General features: G+C 38.6%; 1 protein-coding gene across 4 annotated transcripts in view; it reads left to right on the forward strand.

Annotated features, from left to right (window-relative positions):
• Positions 1–18,918, forward strand: part of POLR3B (polymerase (RNA) III (DNA directed) polypeptide B) — an 81,322-nt gene that overhangs the window by 13,377 nt on the left and 49,027 nt on the right. For all 4 annotated transcript variants that reach the window (XR_775493.1, XR_775494.1, XR_775495.1 and 1 more), the window contains exons 10-14: positions 6,446–6,568; positions 8,075–8,191; positions 8,679–8,813; positions 14,390–14,551; positions 17,875–18,075. Coding sequence is in view for 1 of the 4 variants with exons in the window: in XM_010585351.1 (XP_010583653.1) it covers positions 6,446–6,568; positions 8,075–8,191; positions 8,679–8,813; positions 14,390–14,551; positions 17,875–18,075 (738 nt within the window). In the remaining 3 variants the exon portion in view is untranslated. The remainder of the gene's footprint in view (positions 1–6,445; positions 6,569–8,074; positions 8,192–8,678; positions 8,814–14,389; positions 14,552–17,874; positions 18,076–18,918) is intronic.

The raw sequence follows: 18,918 nt of genomic DNA on the forward strand, positions 1-18,918 counted from the left end.
CAGGAGAGGGCAGCACTTGCTCACAGCATCCAAGCAGTTTCTGCCACCAGTGCTGATCTGTTTGTGTTGGCAACTACAGACTTTTCTGTGTTACCACAGCTCTTTGGCTGATTGAGAGTTGTAAGAATCGGTTTTCTTGTAGGAAATGCTTTGGGTTTGGTACTAGAAAATAGTTTAATAATTGGATTTAGACTTGAGAAACAGATGTCTGTTATCTCTGATGAACCTAATCTCTTCAAGTAGTTGGAGAAGATCATCTGGTTTTAGTGACCAATGTTAAAGGAAGTTGAGAAATTATTTGTGGACAGAAATGCACATAGAAGTGTCAGAATTAAGTTCACAAATTTTCTGTTGCAGGAAAGTGTTAATGTGGCTCTTAATCCATTTGCTCAAGTACCAAACAGCTGGATTCCACCTTCACTTACAGACTTTTATTACATTTTGTCACCCCCTGCTGGTATAGATAAATACCTGCTCACAGAAGAGTAACTGCTCTGGGTTATTAAGCCTGAGGAGGTGGTTGTTGGGGTTTTTATTAAGCAGCATTGTACTGACTATTTGATCATTTTCTGACAATGCTTGCTGTAATTATCCCCCTGCCTATATGTATCTTTTATATTCTAGATAACATTGCATAATTTTTCCTTTATTTATTGAATAAGGGGTTACAGTTGTTAGAAGCTCTTGGCCGTAATGCTTTTCAAAGTTTTGTATTGATTTAATCCAGTAGCAAATTAGCTGCACCCACTTCAACTATGCTGAATGTTCCATTCTTGACTGGCACTTAACTGTACTCATGAGTGATCATTTTCTTTACCTTTCCTTTAATGACATGTGAACTTCAGGGATCTTCTGTCCACTTTTGATGAGTCTCCAGCTGGAAACTAAAAAACCCAGACAGTCTTTTCAATGGATTCTTAGGCAGGCACCGGCCTCTGATCTTTCTTTCTTGGGCATTGCTGTAATGCAGTATTACTTTTGTATTTAACTACTAGAAGCAAGCTTACAAACACTATAGCCCTGCAACTGGAAAATCCCTAACTTAGGGATCTCCCTGTAGCCTCAGCTCTCCCACATGGCAGTAGTATACATAGGAGATTTGTTGGAAAAGCAAGGAGAATAATTCCTTTCTGCTGAGACCCAAGCCGTGGGCATGGAGCATGGGTCTTCCTCATTACTCGTAGGTGTTTTGCTTCTTGTATAGATACACATCTGCAAGGGGCAAAGTTAAGCTGTACAGACAATCTAAGGTCTGAAGTTTTGGTTGCCTTTGCCCCCTTAACTTCTACTGTAGCAACTCTTTGTATAATTTCCAATTAAAAAATAAACTGAGAAAGCAATGACAAAAATTTATTGCTCTGCATTTACTCCCAGACCAGCATCCAGGCTGCAACCAAGTTCGACAGACCTCTGTGTTTTGACTAAGAAAATAACTAGTAATTGGTAGAGGGCTGCTATCCAGTGCATGGGCCAGCTAGAGGGGACAGTTTTGTCAGGGACTATCTGAGAGTCAGTGGGAGAAGGTTGGGCAATTTTGGATTGTCTTTCTAGTCCCAATAGCTTTAAATGGCCCAGTGTTCCTGCAGATGACGTAAGGTGTAGAGCAGGTACAGAAAATAATTGTAACTTTACAGAAAAGAAAGCAAGTATTGGAGATCTATGATGTAATGTGGATTTAAAGCTACCGCAACTGTGAAGTGGAGGTGTACTACTATCCCTTAGACATCTTTGTCAAAAGCAAGGGCTGTGCAATAGAGAGTATTACAAACACTACCCTCTGACAGAACTGCGGCCTAAAATTCATAAAGAGCTCCCTAGACTAGAATCTAAGAGCACTTTTGTGTTTCAGGCATGAGTCGTGGACACTTCTTAGCTGCATGCTAGGGTGAGACCTGAACATACAGTGTTCCCCATAATTTTTTTTCTTTCATGGTGAGGAAGGAAACCCAGGTGCATGGGCTGTGGGGAGGGGTGGAAATAGTGTGGATCTAAAGGTCCCTTGATCTGGATAGGTGGGGGGACTGGACTGTGTAGGGTCACCTTAAGGGTGGCATCTGCCTTGCAGTTCATCCTTATCCATAGTCTCTTCTGAACTGCAAGCCTGAATGACCTTGTTCTGCAGCTTTGCTTTTCTGCCAACCAGACCTGTAAGGATCTTTGTGATTGGCATATTCAGTGATTTAACAGCTAGTTGTGCCAAGCACATGTAAGTTGTAGTTCTGTGAAGTTTAACCCACTGACAACAGATAACTGAAATTTGATAGGCTACAAAAGGCATGGTCATGGCACTATTCTGGGACAGGCTTGAAGAGTCTGCCCTTCAGATGTGGGCGAGTTAGTGCTTTGTTGCTGTGCTAGCTTAAACACTTTTTCTTAAACACTTTTAACCTTTCTTCTTGAAAGGACAGAAACATTTGTGCAGCCCATATATATATGTAAATGCAGGTTTTGGTTTGAAGCAGTGATATAAATTGGACAATTTTGCCCCCAAAGTATGTATTTGTTGAGGTTTTTAAAGGGCTGTCAGCTACCTTGTAATGGGAAACAGACACAACTAATTTGCTTCCTGCTTACTGTGTAACATTGCTTCATTACTTAATATACACACGCAACCAGAATGGTATTTAGGATGTCCTGAGTTGACCTGCAACCCCAAGAGACCTTTGTTTTAGCTGTGTGTCAGTTGAGCACAGATCATAGGGCTGTGTGAACTGTGTGGATGGGTTTTTTGAATATGTCAGGCTATGAGCTATGCACGTTTTATCTGGGGGGCTTGGACAGTTTTAGGTAGCAATGAGCATTAGAGGAGGTGTGGAATATTTGTGTAGTACTTCAGGGTGTTTCTATCCTGAAAAACATCAGGGTTACAGGTGAGGTAGAGCTGCTGCTTTTGCAGGGAGCTTCCTACATTGCAGTGAGTTAGAGCTGTTTTAAGGTAAGGGCTATTTTTCTTTTGGGTTTGTAATCTTGATTCGGTAGACTTGAGTGAGTCCTGGGAGCTGAAGTAAATGAAGGTTGCACGCTGCACCAAAACTGGCTGGGGAAGGAAGAGAATTATAAGTAACCTAGGGGGACTTAAAAGTCGAATTTTACAACCTAATTGCTAGGTGAAGTATCTTTAGTTTATGTGGGAGCTATAAGGAGCTGCTCTAGGACCTGAGGCAAAAGATTTGAACAGCAGGTCAAGTTTCATTTTTACAAACCTATGTTAGTCTTGGAGCTGTTAAGAGGCAGCTCTACAGGAACAGCTGAATGGTGGTCTTACTGGATCTGTAGAATTACAGGTTCCCATGGCTGCAGTTTCATAGCCCGTATCTTTTGAATTATGAAAGCTCCAGACCAATTCTGTCTGTGATGTCAACCTTGAACTTCCTTGACATCTTTTTAATCCAGTCATCTGCCTGTCTCCATTCTGTAATTTAGCCTGATGGACTGCAGAACTACATTCTAGGCAAGTGCCATGGAAACGCCTAGACATCATCATTAAGACATGAGCTGGGGGAGGAAGAGCTGGGCTCGCAGTCTCCCATGCACACTCTCTTATATGTACGTGTGTGTGTGCACACACGGGCACATGCACACACACAACGTTTTGGGCAGCAGGAACCTCCCCAGTCCTAGGAAGTGGCTTACCCCAGTTGGACCACTTTCTCCTACTCAGGATGATCTGAATAGTCTGAATGTTCGCTTTGACTTGTCTGCCTTATGTCCATTGACTACTAGCCTTCCAACCATGCTCTTCAATGGCCTGCTACTGTCTCCTTCCTCATCCCTTCACTGCTACTGTTAAGTTATCCCTTTGCAATGTCTCCTTCCCCTCCACTGCCCCCTAAAATTATCCCTTTGTGACATCGCCTTCCAATCAAAAATAAACAAGACATCTTGTCTCCTGCTATGCTTTTATGTTAATTCCCTTTCCCTTGGCTTTGTCCTGGGATCATGAGCACTTTAAGCATAGGACCCATTCCTACTTTGCATGTCCTCAATGTTTCTGTAACACAAGCAACAACCCAGGAGTATTTTATTACTATCCTAGTGATGTTACAGGCTAATTCTAGAGTACTTCTTTGGTTTTGTTTTTTTTTTGTAGAAGTGCAACATCAGGGCCAAATTTACTAAAAAAGAAAGTGTTAAGATTACAAATCTATCTGATATCAGCATGGGCCTGTTGCTTGCCCTGTTAGTGTTGCATGTAGGTGGATTTGCATGTGCAGCTTTGCCCATGATTGTTGAGAGTACAGAGGAGAAGAAATGGGTTTACTTTTAGGCTATTGTATCAGCGCATCTTTTTCAGTCATTTGCCTAGGTTTATAGTTATGACTTATAATTTCCCCCAATTTGCACTTATCTAACAATACAACATATATTTGGTGGTAGATCCCAGCCTTTCCCACACACAAATTCAGAATGCTCAAGTGAGTTTGCTGCTACAAACTTCAACTAGAAAATCTACATGGGCATAATGATATGTCCTGTTCTCATCTTGTTGTCAGACTTTTGATCAGAGAATTCATCAAGTTAGAAGAAATCATCAACCCTTTTTAATTTACCAGGGCTTTCTGTTTTTTGATGGACGAAAGAGCATAGTAAAACTGCAGCTTGACTTTTTTTTTTCCCCACTTGTTTTGTTCACTTTTTACGCGTCTCTTACGATCTGATTGCCATCCTAAAATTAACCTGGTGGGCAGAAATAGGGTTACATCTTATCACCTTGCATTTGATGTGCTTTAGATAAATGTATTCCTGGTATACATGCCTAGAGTGGCACAAAGATTCCCTTAATAACATTTTGTTCTTCTGTAGGCTTAGTGCAATAATTGTGTGAATCCAGTTGTGGTTCTTAAACTGGTTTGCTGCTTAGCTATTTAAAGTTCTAGACACATGGAAAATTACTGTTGTGAAGCTTTCATGGTTTTGTAGAGTTTCTTATGGGTCTGGCTCTCAGGTCATGAGGGATTTTGTTAACTTCTCTGCTGAGGTTTTTAAACTACTGTGTGACCTTATTTAAAAGGGTGAGAAAGTATTATAATATTTGAAAAATGGAGATCTGAACTACAGTAATATCACTTGGGCAAATCCTGGTTCTGAAAAGAGCCTTGAGATCAGAGGGGTGACTACTTAGTGGCAGCAAACTATGATGAAACACTCTTGTCTGGTGAAGTAACTTGTGTCTTGATTTGGAGTTCAAGTCTGTCCGAGATGGTGGAATTGTCATCTGTGCTTTGTGCTAAAACGGGAATGTTCTCACACTGTTATAGGTGTCTGCTACTTTTGCACTGCTTTTAATTTCTAGTAAACCACAAGGTGAAGAGAGAGAGTTTTAAGTTAAAGGAACTTCAACCAACCACTTCTTTGTTGAAAAAGAAAGAAGAAATGAAAGAAAAAAAGAAGAAAAAAAAGGCTGGATACTTCACAATTATAGCAACAGTTTTGCAAGGGGATAGTGTTAGCTAGGTGTTAAGCAAAGTGACACCCAATGAAGGCAATAAGAAGGGAAGGTATTTGTGCATTTTTGAGGAAAATGTGACTTTTTGGGATTCTGCCAGTTTTTAATGAGAACCAGAGTACTAGGGTCTACATAGGCCATTATTTACAATGGTCTTTGTGGCAGGCAGTTTGAAGAATAATATGAATGCAAACGTAACTTCCTCACAAAGTTCTGAGAAACATATTATAACTCAGCCAGAAGAGGTTTAGTGAGATTATTCCATTTCTTGATATGGCAGAGCTCCAGGCAAATGTGTGAAGGGGGGAGCTTTAGCACCATCTGGAATCCACAAAGGCCTTCACTGCTGGCTGCCACCTTGAAACACTTACTGATAGAGAGATTTTTCTAAACCTGTTAAGCGCTTTCTTAGTTTATTAAGCTTTTTCCGCAGTATAAAGTCTAACAAGGTGTCCAAGGATCAGTGAAATAATAGAATGGCTTTCAAGTGGAATTCTGTAGTGAAGTCATCTTGTAAATGCGGAGAGCTGCAAAGGAGGTAAATTGTAAACGTTCCTCAAGTAGGACGTGCTGCATCACAGTCTACTGAGTTTGCAAAATTGCTTGTGGTAAGAGACCATGTGTAATCTTTTAAGAAATTTCACCCTCCTTTATTTATTGTAGATTCTGACTTGGGTTTCGTTGTTACACAGGTAGGGTTGTTATTACCTGGTGGTTTTTTTTTTTTCTTAAGAAAAAACATAGAATTTAACTCCTGTCAGTGAAGAAAAAAAGGCTCTCCAAAAACTGTGTGTGTGTTCCTGCTGCTTATCAAGATTTCCATTTAATGTTCTTCCATAGCTAGAATACGTGCTGCCAGTGCCAGATGGCACAGTTTCTTAGAGAAGAACTAGCTCTTGCTTAGTAGTAACGCAGACAAACAATACCAAATTAGCATAAGCAAATGTCAGTGAGTTAACATAAAGCCTGTGCTATTTCTGTCTTTTCTTCTTTTCCTAGGCCATGGGTGTTGAGAGTGACCAAGAGATTGTACAAATGATTGGCACAGAGGAACATGTGATGGCTGCATTTGCTCCTAGTCTGGAAGAATGCCAAAAAGCTCAGATTTTTACACAGATGCAGGTGTGTCTTTTCACATGGCCAGAGGCCATAAAAATCTGAAGACTGTGGGTATTGACCACTTTGCTGTGTCAGCAGTCAACATACACTTTGTGTTTTGAGGTTTGTTTTTTAGGGCTTATTTTAAGCTGAGGGTTTTTAAGTGAAACTTTGCTCTCATTGCCTAACTGAAAAAAACCCTAACATCAAGAAATGCTTTGTTTACAGAAGTCCAGGGTTATGTTTTAGTGTATGTGACAAGTAGTGATGTCCATAAGATTAGGATTTTTTTGTTGAGGACAATTCCCATTTTTCAAAAAGGAATTGCATACCCCGTTTTGCAGAAGCCCCATTGGTGTGGACATGACCATTTCATCATGAGTAGATGTTCTCCTTCAATTCTAACCTCTTGTGTAAAGCCCACAGTAATAGCCACCCTCCATCCTGCTGAAGACTCATCAGAATTCTCTTCAGCTCATACACTTTTTAATTAGCTAGAACACAGGCCATTTTGCTGGCAGCATTTCCATCATGTACATATTAATCTGCTAGAAGAACCTTTGAAGATTAGTCTTACTTCTATTTCATTCTAAACTGTATTGAACCTTTCCGTGTGTGGTGTTGAGTGCTGTAAATTGAATGGCTTTCTAGTTTACATCTTTTGGGGCTTTTCAGGGTTAGAGGTAGCATGAAGGCCTCCTAATTCAGTCAGAAGAGTAAAATGGTGATGCTGGAGGAACATAGAGAAATGTGAAGCATCCAGGAAAGAAGAAAAACAGAAATACAGAAGTTAGTCTGTGGAAGAAGTGTCAAATGAAATGAAAAAAAAGTGAGCTATTTGGGGAAGAAGGTAACAGATGGAAAGGATAATCTGTCATCTAGTGGAGAGGGTAATTCTTTGGCATAGGGGGCATGGCTTCATTTCCAGGCAAGAACTTCCTGTGTGGACCTGGGTAGTTTCTTTGACTCATGTGACCCTAAATTCAGCTTGATCCCATTTCTTGGACACCTGATAAGAAAGTAAGAATCCATTAATTATTGCAAGGTACTCTTGGAGACACATGTAGATGCCACACAGTAGAGTTTGTGCCTATTAAACAGTGAGTGCCACCTCATGGTTTAATATCTGAATGAAACTTAGCAAATACACAAAAGAACTGGAGATGAAAAGTCAAATTAAATGAACTAGATATTTTTGGAATTTTTATAATCCTTTTTCCTATATCTCTGCAATCCTGTTTCTTTTAATATTGTAGTAATCATGTTCTTTCACCAATTCCCATTCCAAATGTTATCAACATATGATAAACATGTTGTATATTTAATTATAATCAATTGTGTCAATTTTCAAGTTGGTTTTTTTTTTTTTTTTAGCGTCACTTATGTGTTTGGTATTTTTCACTTTGTTTGGAGTTTGTATCATCTGTGGCTAGTGGGATTGCACTGACTGAGGAATATATACAGATATCCATGTGTGTATATTTGTATAGGTTACAATTCTGATATTAACTTAATTGCCCCCCTTGACAGGCATTGAAGTACATTGGAAACAAAGTACGAAGGCAAAGGATGTGGGGAGGCCCAAAGAAAACAAAGATGGAAGAAGCACGAGAGCTGCTAGCATCAACTATTCTGACCCACGTTCTTGTATGTAATGCTTTTTTTTTTAAACTGGAGTAAATTTGTGTGGTTATTTATGGTGTGAGCTTTGTTGGCAGGGAAAAATGATTGCTTTGTAGCTGAGATAAAGTAAATCATCCTCAAAATAAAGGGGAAGATTTGGATTGAGTCAAAAGTAATCTTTATGTTTATGAAATGCTGTACCATTGAACTACTTACCATACGATGCATTTTTTCTGCATAGTCAGGTGGTATCAGCTATTAGTTCAGGACCTTATTCTCATGACCTATACCTTTATTCTGACTTGTTTTCATTTACTATATGTTTCAATGTCACTAATGTATATTACTTTTTAGCATTTTTTAAGAAGGTAAAGTGCACAAATCCCTTTTGTAACTCCTCGGTCAGCCCAGATAACCCATTGATTTAAATGGATGTGTTTGTCTGAATAAGAGCTAAGGACCTGATCCTGAAACATCGGTATGTTTTTCTTTTTTGTTGTTTTGTTTACAGGTGAAGGAATTCAATTTTCGTGCCAAGTGCATATACACAGCAGTGATGGTGCGCAGAGTAATTTTGGCTCAAGGAGAAAATAAAGTAGATGACAGAGACTACTATGGAAATAAACGTTTGGAGTTGGCAGGGCAGGTGAGTTTTTACTTCTGAATGAAGTGCTCTTTTGGGGTTTTGTTACTATCTGCTTTTAAAAGTTGCAGAATAAGGAGCATTCCTGTCTTCTTGATTGAAGTGTTTTTCCTCTCATTTTATTTTTGTTGGCTTTTCTGTGTTGACTCATAGATATGCTTCCCTGATTGAGACTAATTATATCCTCACTTCTGTATTGCCTCTTTATACCAGAAAAAAGGACAGAGCAGTGTAAATACGGCATCAGTTCTAGTTCTATTATAACACTGTTAGTGCCAAGAAGGCAGCAATAAGATCCATCTTCTGGTGTCCCCCTGTAAGCAGCTGGGTAAGGGAATAAACTGGGACTAAGTAGGTGCTTGCATCTCAAGTCCAGACTGTCCCGCTATGGAGAACCCAGCTTGTGCAACTCACAGAACAGCGACTCAAGCCTTCTGTAATTTGGAGAAGCATGTAAGATTGCTTATTTGTTGTCAACTGCCTTTCTAGTCTCTAGAGTAGCATGAATTAACAAAGTAAGTGGTTTAATGTTAACTTGAGCAACTAATGAAAGTGGATTGCATAGACTTCTCTGCTTGCAGAATTTTGGCACTGGAGGTAGAAGCAGTAACAAAGGGCTGTGAAGGAGGGAATGGTTTGAGGTGTCTGACTGGCACCATTCTTTTGCAGAGAGGGTGGCAGTTCACAGCTGTTGGCCAAACTACATTCTCCTAATTGGCAATTTGCCTATCAAGTGAAGGCACTTCTTGGTTACCGTGGCATGGATTTTTTCTTGCCATGTGTGGTTATTTGATTAACCAGTTTAGATTAGGATTGGACTTCTTTGTTGTGCTCTGTATTAACTTAAGTTGGAGTTCTGGCAGTCAGTATCATCTCTGGTTATTGACCATGCTTCAGAAATTCAGGCAAGTATAGATAACTCACCAGATTGGAGAAACTATGCATCTCTGCTCCCCCCATCATTTGCACTGGGATTTCTGTTGCAGCGCAAGTAACAATATCCATTCCTTTTTCTTCATATCCAGTGGGAATTCTCATTGTACTTTTTAAGATGCGTGCTTGCCTATTGTCTCATACTCCTATTCTCCTTCCCACTGTGCCCTGTCCTCTGTACACACACGTGAACACACTCATGGGGCACGCAATCATTTCAGGGTAAAAACGTGTGCTTTGCTTCCTAGTTTTCTGAAGAAACTAAGATGACACTCTTGAACACACTCCAAGCACAAATACAAAGGAAAAAAAGCTTTTAACCTGTTAGGAAAAAAAAATCCTTTCTTCAAACTAATATGTTGACTGTTCATCAAACTTTTATTCTTGTGCTGAAGCAGAACATATTTCTAAAGTGTAAAGAGTAGTAAGAAGACATTAGCACAATACTCTAATGTGGCAAATATTTTAAGCTGTAATGGATTTATTTGGTTTCTGCCATAATGTTGTTGCTGTAGTTAAGTGTGTAATCAGTAAAATCAGTTGTTGCTTTGTCATCGTATTGTTCTTATTTAACTGGATTGAAGGACTAGTTTGTTATTTCCTAATATTTTTAGAGGCAGAAAGTAGAGCAGGTAAAAAGTTTTCTACAAGCTGTAAGGGAAAGGCCTCTGCTCACACTGATGTTAACAACCAAAGTCGTTTTAAATTAACTGGGAAGAGGTTTTAAATGTAGAGGATCATCATAACAAAGCCAATGCGTATTTTTTCTACATCAAGGAGAGCTATGCGGGGGGGGGGGGGGGGGGGAACAATTGTTTAAGAAGGATTTGTGGCCCCCTTGGTTGTTTTAAAAGCTCATTTCAAGCTGAACACTTGAATTCCTCTTTGCCATGTTATCAGTGTAATATTAATTTGATTGGATTACAGACTAAAAAGTGTAGAGATTTTGTTGCCAGTTTCTAAATGTTTGTGTTTAGCTAAAGTTTGTGTGGATAAAATGGTTGGTGGTTTGTTGTGTTTTTTTTTTAATGCCAGCATGTTCCTGGAATAAAAATCCTGTTGATTTAAAATTTGAATAAAGAAAAAAAAAAAAAAAGAGAAGATTCCCATGGGAGGAGAAAAACATAGCGGTCTAAACAATGTAAAGACATAAAAGGCATTGTGTTTATAAAAATGTGTGAAAACAATAGCTGCTAATTTCACACCCCATGGGACAAGAGAGTACGAAATGTGCTTTAGCTTTAGATAACAGAGTTGTATCCACTAGCCAAGCTGGTTTACAGAGCTTTCTCTTAGTCTTTCTGCCACTAGAGGCTCTGTAGGCCAGGTGCCAGCTGAGGTGTTAGCAAAACCTACCGATTTCAGGCTTAATCTTTTCACCTACCTTTTCTCTTTCCTTAATGTGTTCATTATTTGCTAAGCATTACTCTGTTCTTTGTCCTCATTTTTTTTTTGTTTCTAATGCAGCTTGCTTTGTATGGGTGAGATATGGAACAGCACCAAAATCCGGCACCCTGGAAAGCAAGGGATTTCTACCCTGTGACAAAAGAATACCGCCTTGACTTCAGAGATTGCCTAATCCCAGCTGTTCTGATAATATAATTAAGGCTGCCTAATGTCTTTAATTTTGCAACCAGTTTGTGTGAAAGGGAGAATTTGGCACTCTAAAGGCTTAAACGCTAAATAGCAATCTCAAGGCGCCTAATTAGAATTCTCTGACATTAAGCTAATTGGTGAAACTGTATTTCAGCAGCTTAACTTCTTTATTAATTTTTCTTAGGATTTTCAATGAAAATCAATTGATGAGCTGTCAGTATGGTTTTTTTTCTTAAATATAATTTGCTCTTTAGTGCTCCTGTCTGAAGCGGTCTGAAAGGCCCTGGTCTAACTATGAAATCCATTGAATATTATCATTGGCATTCCATCCTTTTTCTTTAATCTCTTGCTCTTGACCTAAATAATGTAGTTATTGTGAGATTCTGCTTTGCCAGATAGTCAGAGCTCTTGCAGACCGAGTGTCTGTGAGTGAAATTAGCAAAGTATGATGCTTTTCAGACTGGCACATATTAGCAAGTTGGTGTACTTGGTGTGTAACTTACTTTATTAGTTCAAAGGAAGAGGAAGGATGGTATAGCTTTGTACTCCCTATGGCATGTGGAATTAGGAGATTTTTTGCAATTTTATGGTCAAGAAATATGAAAACATTTTCTGAGTTAATTTTTTTAAATGTTCTGTTAAATGTTTAAGACCTGCCCAAACCTGTTGAGATCAAATGTATTCCATGATTGATTTCAAAAGAGTCTAGTTCTTATTTGACAAGACTGTCAGACATCTTAAAACTGCACATTCCTTTCTTTTACTTTTTCCCTGCTTTTGAAATACTTCCCTCATGATCTAGTTTTTGGAGACTCCCGGGGGATCTCCTTCCTAATATGATGCTTCCTAAAAGATGCTTTTATTTCTGATGGAAATCTGATTTAAATGAGCTGTGACATTGCAGGTGAGTTGCAGGGGACTGGATTTCTTTTGACCACAGTGAGAGGGTATCACCTTGTAAATGTTAATGGTACTGCAAGGATCAGGAAAGGAAAGAGGGTCTACAACACCTTCCTTTCATGCCAAAGCCAGGTCTAAAAAAAAAGAAACCACTTAAGCAGTTTTCAGCGAAAACTCTTATGTCCAGAGTGGAAATAGGATTCCATTTTTGTCAAGGGTTAGCATACAGTGTGTGTTATCGCTGGTTTTACAATTTGGTGACTGAACACTAAGTGTTCCATATGTCTTGTAGAGTAGACTGTCAAAAATAATCCAGTCTTGCTCTCCATGAAGGCCAGTGGGAGCATTTTATTGCAAATCAGATGTCTGTCTTGAGTTTCCAGGTGTTATTTTTTTATTCCTAAATGAATTTGTGATGCCAGTGAAAAGGGTAGCTTATAATTTAGTTAACTGCTTTACATCTGTCATTTGCCAAATGCTTTGGTCAGCCCAGCTGGGACATGTAGGTAGAAGCAAGCAAATAAAAGCTAGTGGCCCATCCCAGTGATAGAGAAATGAGTGGTCTGCTGCCTTGTTTCCAGAAGGTGAGGAAAAGCTGGGACTATGTCTGTTGGAGACAGTTAAAATTCAGCTTAATTCTGCACATACAGAAATTAAATTGTACAGCTGACTCCAGAATGTCTTGGCTTGTGATGGCTGAATACCTAGCTTGTTCAGCCCTACAATGCTTTGTACACTGGGAACTACCATTTCTGGCATTGGTTAGCTGCCACATTTTCAGTTCTGCTGACACTTGTAGCTGCTGTAAAATAGATTCCCAGGACAGGACTGCCAGGCTTTAGAATTTACACTGCTTGCTTGCAAAACTAATCATTGTGAACACTTAAAATGTATCATGTAATGCAGATTTAAATGTTTTGGGAAGCTATTAGTGTCTGCAAGGAGAGGTTGAGCAAACTGCAGAAGCAAAGCAGTTGGAGAATAAAAAAAAGTCAGATCACAAACTTTGGTAGCCTTTTCCTTGTATGGCTATTTTAAGAACTAGAAGTAATTAGTATCCATATACAGAAAATAATTGGCTTAAATTGCAGCACTTTTGAAGAGTAGTATTGCTGGTATTTTTTTTCAATTCAGCTGTTACATAGCTTCTTTGCTTAAGCTGTAGACTTTTTTTTTTTTTTTTTTAAGGGAGAAATGTGGAAGAGCATTGCACTTCCCAGATAGTAGCACTTCTATATAAGGATGGCAGGTGTTGAACCAGGTGGACTCTCTCTGGGTGTAATTGGTTTTCCGTAGACTGTGATCGGCAGAAAGTAGCAGGATAAAAGCGTATCTGAGTGAGGAAGCTGCGTATGTAACCTGAGATACATCTTGCCAGCTGTCAAGAGCAGAAGTTGCTTCTGGGCCCCTAAAAAAGTCTTTTCTAGTTCTGCTTGTCCAGAAGCAATGGTAACTGTGCACCTTTTGTGCTTAGTCTGGTCTTGCAAACTGTGCACGGCTTCCAAACTCTGTGCTGCTGAGTTGCTTCCCCTGAGGGCCCCTTACAGTCAGTTGGGTGTCTTGTCCATTTTAAGTAGCTCCTGGAAGGGGGCACTTTAAACAGCCTTTTTCACTTTTAATAATAGAATATCTCAAAGTGACTCTTCACTTACTGCTTTACTGCAGTTATTCCATCCAGTATTAGAATAGAAGCTGGTCTTGTCTCCGACTCTTACGTGTGATTCAGGGTTGTACATTTAGGGTATTAAATCTTTAAAAGAGTTTGTGACTCTAGGAAGGAAGAAGTAGATCAGGTGGATTATAATGTAGTAGATTAGGGAAAACAGTAAATGGATAGCGTAGAGATGGATGGGTATGCCAAGATATTGTGAAGGAAGTATTAAAGCAAACCAAAAAGGGATAAATGCATAGGCTTAGACCATTCTTCTACTTAATTTGCTTTCTATTATGAAATAATTTCTCTAATATTGCACCTTAACAAGACAAAAAACTTGTGAGAAAAATATCATTTGAGAAACAGGGAAAATATTTTTTAACTGACAAGAAGTATAAAAGGTAGAAATATTAAAATGTGTGTTTTCCCCCTGCCCCATTTCCCAGACCTGGAGAAGTATAATTTTTCCCTTAATCCAATTGGTTTGTTTTTCCAGCTTCTATCTCTTCTATTTGAAGATTTGTTCAAAAAATTTAACTCTGAACTGAAAAAGATTGCTGACCAGGTAATCCCCAAGCAACGTGCAGCTCAGTTTGATGTAGTGAAGCACATGCGTCAAGACCAAATCACCAATGGCATGGTCAATGCCATCTCCACAGTAAGTATTTTTGTTTTCATTCTAGTATGTAAAGTTTTTCCACCATAGTGAATGATGGAAATGTATAAATTTTGTTCTGATGACTTTACTATCTTTGATCGTAAAAGCAAATCTATTTAACAGTCTTTATAGATTAAAATTGCAAAACTTTGTCATGGGCAGGGCCTTTGGAATTCACTGACGAATCATTGATTATCAAACCACCTTTTATTTCACCATTTATTTCAAAGTGATGATTTAGTGTTTGTGAAGGAATGGTAGAAACAAGCAAATTGAAAATAGCGGTCATGTTTGTGTTTATCCAACTTGCTGTCTTCTAGGTTCTACTTGACTGTGTGGTTGATGGTATTTTTTATTACCTGGATTTAGCTAGGGTCAGGTTACATCATACGTCCAAAAGGTGGTTGAAAAGCAGCAGGAAAACATTATGAGCAGAAGATAACTAGGGGGCAGGGGGAGGGCAGGTAGGCCAAAAAAAAAAAAAAAAGCTGAATTTTGAGTTCTTCACAGGCAGTGCCTTTTTATTCATCTGAAGTTGCTAGTATGAGCAAATTTGCAGCACAACACAGAAATTAGTATTTCTCTGCTAATGATACTGAATTATTTAACAGGGAAGACTGCTGCATGCTGTATTATCGCAACCCCGCCCACCCATAATTAAGCCTTGAAATATTTGTCTTGGTTACATTTTAGTCTGTGTCTGCCTTCTGCTAGAATGGATATTTTAATTTGTGGACAAGAACAAAAATACAATTACTAACTTTGTCTCTTACCTCACGCATCTGCAAGAGCAATTTGTGAGATGATTCCTGAAATCTAGCTACTAGCTTGTAAATGACTTTGAAATCCATGATTTTTTAAGAAATTAGATTAGTCTAAGTATTTTAGTAGCTGGTGAAAATTGTGCAACTTAATTTTTAATCTTTGGAACTCTTGAGAGGGCTTTTCTGCCTAGCATGAAACTGAGGTTTTTCTTCAGTTCTTGTAAACAGAATTAACTCCACAAATTGCATCCAAAACAACCAACAGTCTGTTACTTACAAATCCCAGTGTTAAAGCTTATCACTATTTAATTTTATGAGTGCCCCAAATGTAGTTAAATCTCTACAGTGCACGTAACCAAAACAATTGACAGATTTGTTTCTCTAAATGCTAGTGCTTTCTTCTAGCCGGTGCCAGTTTTTCCATTTGGACTGACAGAGATAAATCTGCAAACTATTCAGTACATATTGTAAAGTCTTCCTTCTTCCACTATCTTTGGACTTTTTTTTACTGCCACATAAGCAGTTAAACACCATCTGCTCTTAAGCATTGAAAATAATTTCTCAGGAACAATGCCCAGTGCATACTATTCAAGAGATTAAGCAAATACCATAAAAATCATTCTTGGAAACGACAATCTCCAATCTCACCAGAATGCTTCAACGATAGTCTCAAAGAGCATGAAATAACTCAGTGGATTCATAATTACACCAGTAGCATGCAAAAGAATTCATAGCACTACTGCATCAACAGTACAGTGCTGTTCAGTGATATTTGCTATAGGTCTTCTTTTTACCCTGGAAAATACCAGAAGAGAGAGTAGGTCAGGCAGTAATGCCACAGACCTAATAGACATTTCAGCATCTGCAGAATCATCCGATGCTGCTGAGGGAGCAACTTTCAGTTCACAGGAGCTTTCAGTAGGAAATTCTCCACTGGGGATGGTCTCACAACAGCCCTGGCCCCATTTTGGGTTTTTTGGACAACTTGTGAAGGAGTCAGTCTGTCACTTCCAACGCACAAAGAATTTTTCATATTATTATATCTTCAGGCAGTGTTTTTACCTCCCCTTTCCTCCAGTCTTTGAGATTTCACAGTCTTCTGGGCAGTGAAGAAGAAACCACATGCTAGTTTAGACTGCAGATGCAATCATTTCTAGCATGAGGAAAAACTACTCATTTATTATATTCTTCCACTTTTATTCTGATAACTCCCAGTCCTTAAAGAATGAAATGGTTAGTGAGTGAACCCTTCCCGAGAAGGTTGACCAAGTGGACAGGTTTCTTTTTACTGACTTAGTGTTGGGCGTTATGTCTTCCCACTTTCTATAACAAGGAAAAAGGAGAAGTTCTGTAGACTATTATATAGTCTTTCCAGTGGAAGCAAATATCAGAATCATTCGGATGGGTGGTGGTTTCTTGCTGTTCATCACAAAATGGGATTGTGCTGTTAATGTATAAATAAAGAAGCCAAGCAAATCACCCTCTAAAAGGATTTCAGTATAGTACAGCAAGTGAACTTCAAATTATTTGTTAGCATTGGTGAGCTGAGTTTATCAAAAGGCTACAGGAATTAGCAGAAGGCAATCCTTGGAAAGCGTTACCTTTGAGATGTTCATTGCATTTGGACTGACCAGTAACACGGTGGCTGGGGTAAATATTAGTAACTGGGACAGAAACTTGCTGTATCCACTGACTCACGTGCTGGGAACTGTACCTGGAGTAGATGTCATGAAGTCAAAAACTGTAGCACCAAATTTCAAGATCTTACAGTAGAGATTATTAAATCTGCTTGGCATGGAGACATAATTGTGTCCTAGAACATTCTCAGAACTCCTCTGGTCTCCTAATTAAAACAAGTGATACTGCCTGTGACAGTCCTGAAACAGGAAACCTCTGACATGTGCATGGATCTTGCATTTCATATTTGGTGTAATCCTACCAAAGAAGTTGGATAGACCTAACCCCCCATGCTCTTCTTCTGTGAGAAGACACATCAGTGAGTCTTCTTCATCTGGATTCTAAAAACAAAAGGCTTCAAGAAGGTACAGATGGCTTTGATGTCAGACTTCTCCAGCATAAGTGTTTATTTCCTGCAAAATTTTCCTGCAAAATTTTCCTACAAAAATAACAAATCACGAAAAAGGCAGAACTGAAAGTTTGTCAGATCTATTGTAAAAGTGTATTTCACTCATACCTTTTTTTTTTTTTAAATACTCGAAAAAATCTCTAAAGGGAGAAGAGAAAATAATTTAATTTAGCTAAATTTGAGTGTTGATTTACCTGTGAGGGACAGATGATGAAGAATCTTTGTGTGATTGAATATACAATAGCAAAAGTATCCTCTTGTTTGAAAGAGCAGTTCTTTTGTTTAAACTTTTTTTTTTTAATACTTAGTACAAGTATGTTATAACTAATAGTTTATATGCAGATAGGTAATTGTTTAATATAAGTGGGCAACATTTGCTGTGCTCCTCAGATAGCCTGCCTAGATACTGAAGAAAGACATGTAGTGTTGAGACAGGGATAAACTGCAATAACTTTTTTTATTTTATTCTACAGGGAAATTGGTCTCTGAAGAGATTCAAAATGGACCGCCAAGGCGTGACACAAGTATTGTCCCGCTTGTCTTACATATCTGCTCTGGGAATGATGACTAGAATCTCTTCTCAGTTTGAAAAGACAAGGAAAGTGAGTGGTCCTCGGTCACTACAACCATCTCAGTGGGGCATGCTCTGCCCATCCGACACTCCTGAAGGAGAGGTGAGGAACTCCTGTTTTGCTTTCAGTATTTCTTGTCCTGAGGAATGGAGACACTGTTTATTTTGAAGCAGGTGATCCTCCATCAGAGGAAGAATACTGATGAGGAGGTTTCTGGAGAGATAAATTATCCTCAGCCTGATAACACAACTTGTGTGTCTTCTCACATCCCAGCTATTTACATCCTATATTGCCTGTATTTACATATATTATATTGTCCTTTGTCTCCTACCTGAATGGACTGGCTGAAAACTGTTCAGAAATCATTTGGCTGCATGAGAATGACATGAGGCCTCCCATTTTTGCAGCAGAGCTACTTGCTCTCTTTTGATCAGAGCAGAAAGAGAGGAGTCCTACACTCTTATCCCTTTGTTCTGTAATAAATGTCCTGTTTTGAAGTTGCAGCATCAACCTGCAATTTTTCTAGAAACATACATTATTATTATTATTATTATTATTATTATTACAGAAACAGCTTTAGCATTTAGCTTGAGGAGGAAAAACACCTTTGTGTGTTTTACTTTAAACACATCATCCAGCTATTTCAACCAAACGATTGATGCTGATGGTCTTTTTTTTGTTTTCCTTTTTTCTTTTTTTTTCCTAAATACAAAGTACTGGGGCAATTCTGAACTTTCTAGCATAAATATGTAGTCAATATGAGCGAGTCTCATTAAGCAGCTGAAATAAAATTGCACTGTATAAGATACTTGGATATTTTTCATTTTAAAATGTTAAAGTTTGTGTTAGAACATATAGGATACCTGGCAAATTGATAGACTGATTTCATATTTCCATTATGTTTCTAAGTAGCTATTGCTTTGAAGAGAGAAATACAGGGTTATA

Source organism: Haliaeetus leucocephalus, unplaced genomic scaffold (assembly GCF_000737465.1).
Source record: "Haliaeetus leucocephalus isolate CR32 unplaced genomic scaffold, Haliaeetus_leucocephalus-4.0 Scaffold101, whole genome shotgun sequence".
Classification (NCBI taxonomy): domain Eukaryota; kingdom Metazoa; phylum Chordata; class Aves; order Accipitriformes; family Accipitridae; genus Haliaeetus; species Haliaeetus leucocephalus.